The sequence below is a fragment of the Triticum urartu genome, chromosome 5, assembly GCF_003073215.2.
Source record: "Triticum urartu cultivar G1812 chromosome 5, Tu2.1, whole genome shotgun sequence".
NCBI lineage: Eukaryota > Viridiplantae > Streptophyta > Magnoliopsida > Poales > Poaceae > Triticum > Triticum urartu.
Window position 1 is genome coordinate 21,674,728 of NC_053026.1, and position 5,211 is coordinate 21,679,938.

A 5,211-nucleotide genomic window follows, 5' to 3' on the forward strand; every position below is an offset into this window, starting at 1 on the left:
TCTATATATATATATATATATATATATATATATATATATATATATCCGAGTATTTAGAAACGAAGGGGGTAGAAGATAATATTCCTACCGTGACTGATGACTGAACATTGAACACCGGAAGTTGGTTGAGATCTCTGTCGGAATGGAACACTTGAAAATTGTTTTGTTGCTGCTGCTGCTAATTTATGAATATCAATAGAAATCATGAATGGACCAGGTTGGGCAGATGCAAGAATAATTGTACTACGTATCTTATCTGAAATAATTGTGCAATTAATTCCTCAAAAGAATGGTCGACATTTTTCTTGTGTTATTAGGAAAGAAATGGTCCACATCGACCAAACACACATGCTGACATGCCGTCGTTGTGCCCTAATCAAAGCAGCAGGCTGATTAATCACTTGTGATCTGACATTCGTATGTCTAGCATTTTTGTTTGTCAGCTGATTAAGCACCAACTGATGATGATGAGGTTTCGGCTTGCAGTTTGTAAGCTTGCGTCTTCTATCTTTCTGCCCAAGCTCATCGTCATCATTGTTCTAAGCTCATGTGGCATGCAAGATGGAACATTGGTAGCCATGACATGGCTGCCGCGTCACCAGGAAGAAGAATGATGCAGCTTCCAAAAGGGATCTGCTCAGCTGCCATGTGTCCCTTCCTACCAAAAGTCCACACAAAGTCACAAACGTACTCATCTGCAGCCACAAAAACAAATTTGATTTGATCACGGGCCGACCGACCAATGCTACAAGACATGCGAGCTCCACCGCGGCCATGCATGGCGCCACAGCATTACTGTACCTCAGCTGAGCTCCACCGCCGTATTCGATTACAGTAGCTGAGCTGAGCTCCGGACATCAACACCATGGCTTTCTTGCAGAGGATGTACAAGAGCAGGCGCAATGCCGCCGCCGTGACCGCGAGCGCCTCCTTCCTGCTGCTCCTGCTCGTCGTCATATGCCTTTCCCTGCGCACGCAGCACGGCGGGACCTTCTTCTTCGGCTCGGGCGCCGGAGGGCGGGAGCCGGGGAGCTGCGAGGCGGAGCTGCAGGCGCTGGAGGGCCGCGCCGCGCGGTGCCGGTACCTCCGGTCGTCGTCCCACCCGCCGTGCGCGCCGACCGGGTACGTCGACTACCTCGCGCTCTTCTACTGCGCGTGCGGGGAGGACGAGGAGGGGCTCTGGTGGTGGTCGCCGTGGCTGGGCGGCGCGGCGATCGCGTTCTGGCTGCTCCTTCTCTTCTACCTCCTCGGCGACACCGCCTCCGAGTACTTCTGCGCCTCGCTGGAGGGCCTCTCTGCCGCGCTCCGCCTGCCGCCCGCCGTGGCCGGGGTCACGCTGCTCTCGCTCGGCAACGGCGCGCCCGACGTGCTCTCCAGCGTCGTGGCGTTCGCGTCCGACGGCGGGGAGGCGGGGGACGTGGGGCTCAGCGGCGCGCTCGGCGGCGCGCTGTTCGTGTCCACCGTCGTCGCCGGCGTGGTCGCCATCGTCGCCGCTCGCCGCGGTGGCGCCGTCATTGAGCGGAGCGGGTTCGTGCGCGACGTGTGCTTTCTTCTCGTCGCGCTCTGCTACCTCCTCGCCGTGCTGGTCGCCGGCACGGTCACGGTGTGGGCGGCCGCGTGCTTCCTCTCCCTCTACGCCGCCTACGTCCTCCTCGTCTCGACGTCGCACTGCTGCTCCGCCGCCGCCGACGACGACAGCACAAAGACAATGAAGCCTTCCGATGACCTCGCCGCCCCGCTCCTCCTCCCGGTCACCGTATCCTCCAAGCAGCCACCAAGGACCTTCGCCAGCGGCCTCTTGGCCGCAGTCCACGCGCCGCTCTACCTCCCGCGCCGCCTCACCATCCCGGACATCGCCGGGCACCGCTGGTCCAGGCCGTATGCCATCACGTCAGCGCTCCTCGGCCCTCTCCTCCTCGCCGTAGTCACCTCCCCGACCAGCCCGACCGCGCTCCTCGCCGGCACCCTCACCGGCACGCTCCTCGCCATCGCCGCGGCCGCGACCACGGACGCCGCGGCACCACCACACGGCCGGTACGCCCGCCTCGTGTGGCTCAGCGGCGGGTTCCTCATGTCCATCCTCTGGTCCTACCTCCTGGCCCGGGAGCTCGTGGCCCTCCTCGTGTCCACCGGCATCATCGTCGGCGTCCCCGCGAGCGTGCTGGGGGTCACCGTGCTCGCGTGGGGCAACTCCCTCGGCGACATGGTCGCGGACGTGGCGATGGCGACGCAGGACGGCGCGGCGGGCGCCCAGACGGCCGTGGCGGGGTGCTACGCCGGGCCGGCGTTCAACACGGTGGTGGGGCTGGGGCTGTCGATGGCACTGGCGGCGGGGGCGCGGTACCCGGAGCCGTACAGGATCCCGGTGGATGCGGCGACGTACGTGACGGTGGCGTTCCTGGTGGGCGGGCTGGCGTGGGCGTTGGTGGTGCTGCCGGCGAGGGGGATGAGGCTGGACGTCACGCTCGGTGCCGGGCTGCTCGCCGTGTACCTCTGCTTCATCGCCGTCCGGGTCGCCGACGCCGTCGGCGTCCTCAGCCTAGATTCTCTCCTACCGAGACAGTGATTGAGGACTGTCGGATTTGATTTGATGGTGCAGCGGCAAGATCGAACAAGATCCTGAGGCTAAAAGAGTAGTAGTACGTAGGTTGGTGCGGAAGTGATGGAGCTGGCTTGGCTTGGCTGCTTCTCACACACGCTCGTGACACTTCAGTTGTGAGAGGGCAATGCATGCATGTGGATATGTAAAGCCACAAAACAAAGTCATTCTTTGTTATCTGTTGTAAATTAAGTATGATATAGGAAAAAGGGGATGAAGTACTTGTCTATAATTGTTAATTGCCATGTAAAGTACAGGTACATACTATGAGTAAATGCTTTAATTCACTATAAACTCCCTAGGGTGGAAGCTCTCTCAATCAATTGAGGTCTCTAATTTGAAACTTGGTCCACTTGATCAACCTCTTGTGTTTTGTGGAGTTATCTGCGGATGGATGGGCTTGTTGGTAGGTGGTTGGTATGGTGGAGTGATACGAGTCGATTCAGGGCAGCGATTTCAAGAGCCCATAGCACTCTGGAGGTTGTTTTCCTTCTTTCTTCACTGGTCTGTCGGTGTTGACCACGTATCGCACGCCTCGCCCCAAGGGCCGTCAATGGGCCATGTGTTCTTGTCATGTTGCGTCTCTAGGGCGACCCAATTTCGCCATACCTTTTTGTTATATGTGCAGAAGGGCTGTCAGCGATGCTCAAGGATGCGCAACAAAGGGGAACAATGAACGGCATTCAAGTCTGTGCAGGGGCTCCCTCAATCTCTCAACTTTTTTTGCCGATGACTCGGTTCTGTTGATGAGAGCGAGGGAGGATGAAGCCAGGGAATTGAGGTGAATCCTTGCGGTATATGAAAGGTGTTCAGGACAGTGCATTAATCAGGAAAAATCTGCTATCATGCTCAGTAAGAACAGTATGACGCAATCCAAACAGAGTGTAAAGGATACTCTCGGCATCACCAATGAAGCGTATAATGAAAATTACCTAGGGCTCCCTGTGTATATTGGGCGATCGAAGAGGAAGGCGTTTGCTTACTTGAGGGATGCTATATGGAATCATATGCAGGGCTGGAACGAGCGCACTCTGTCTCGTCAGGGAAAGGAAATCTTAGTTAAGGGAGTCGCACAGGCAGTCCCCACCTTTGCCATGTCAGTGTTTTACCTAACGAAGACCTTTTGTGATGAGTTGAGTGCAATGATAGGTCGGTATTGGTGCAACCAACAGGAAAATGAAAACAAAGTGCACTGGGTGGGCTGGCAGAAGCTCACTAAATCCAAAGGCAAAGGAGGACTTGGGTTCAGAGATATACATGACTTCAACATTGCTATGTTAGCAAGGCAGGTGTGGCGACTCATCCAGCAACCGGATAGCCTCTGTGCACAGATGATGAAGGCCAAGTATTACCCGAACTGTGATGTGTTGGAAGCGGATCTGAGCGCCAATATGTCATATGCTTGGAGGAGTATTACACATGGAATTGGCCTCATCAAAAAAGGTGTGATTTGGCGGGTTGGTGATGGACAAAATATCCATATATGGGATGATCCATGGATCCCTAGGGCTTGGCCCACGAAAGTTGTGACTCCTAGAGGGAGCAGTTTGTTAACTAACGTGTTCGAAGTCATCGATCCGACCACTGGGAAGTGGGACGAGGAGCTCATAAGAGACATGTTTTGGGAGGAGGATGCCGCCTTAATCCTTCAGCTACCACTTCGGGATGGAGCCGAGGATTTCCGAGCATGGCATTTTGACAGCAAAGGACTGTTCTCTGTTAAGCAAGCCTAGAAACTACAACGAGTGTTCTCCGAGCACTCCGGCGAGGGTCAGACAGGCGAGCCACAAGCTGTTGGCGACCTAGATGGCGGCGGTGATGTGAGATGGAAAAGGATCTGAAAGCTTCCGTGCCCGGGGAAAATCAGACATTTTGTATGGCGGATGGCTCATAACATGATCGCCACAAAGGACATCCTGGCAAAAAGAGGAATGAATATCGAAGACCACAGGTGCTTCATGTGCAATGCGAGACATGAGTCAGGGAAACACCTCTTCGTTGACTGTAGTGAGGTCAAACCGGTGTGGTTGAAGCTTGAACTCGAACATATTAGGCTGCAACTCTCAAACTGCGAGTCTGTGGGTGAGACCATGGACACTTTATGGCAGGCCCCGGAAAATGAGAGGATGTAGGTCATCGTAATGTGGTGGCAATGGTGGAACCAGAGGAACAAGGTGCGTGAAGGGGAGAAGCCCATGGATCACGACCAGTTCGTGTGTAGGGCTGCATGCACGGCTGCGAAATACTTGGGGTGTTTATGCAAAATTCCCAAGCTCAGCGGGATCCCTCAGGCCTGGTCCCTGCCGCCGCCGGATGAGCTGAAGCTTAATGTCGATGGTGCCTATAACCCGGGAAGCCAGCATGGGGCATGGGGCGTGATCGTTCGTGACTCTATGGAGCACGTGGTAGCTGCACGAGCGGGACGGGTTGATCACGTAGCCTCGGCATTTGACACGGAGCTGCAAGCCATCGAGCAAGCGCTGGACGTAGCGGCCGAACTAGGGGTGCTGCGGCTTACTGTGGAAACGGACGCGCTCCTGGTGCAACAAGCTTTAAATCGGCGAGCTCCGGACTTCTCCAGGCAAACCCATGTGATTGAGGATGTCAAAGTA

At 55.7% G+C, this 5,211-nt stretch overlaps 1 protein-coding gene across 1 annotated transcript; it reads left to right on the forward strand.

Annotated features, from left to right (window-relative positions):
• Window positions 1–277: 277 nt before the first annotated feature.
• LOC125507289 (cation/calcium exchanger 1-like) lies at window positions 278–2,960 on the forward strand. Its single transcript, XM_048671917.1, has one exon. The coding sequence runs from the start codon at window positions 866–868 to the stop codon at window positions 2,564–2,566; it is 1,701 nt and encodes a 566-aa protein (XP_048527874.1). The 5' UTR covers window positions 278–865; the 3' UTR covers window positions 2,567–2,960.
• The last annotated feature ends 2,251 nt before the right edge of the window (window positions 2,961–5,211 follow it).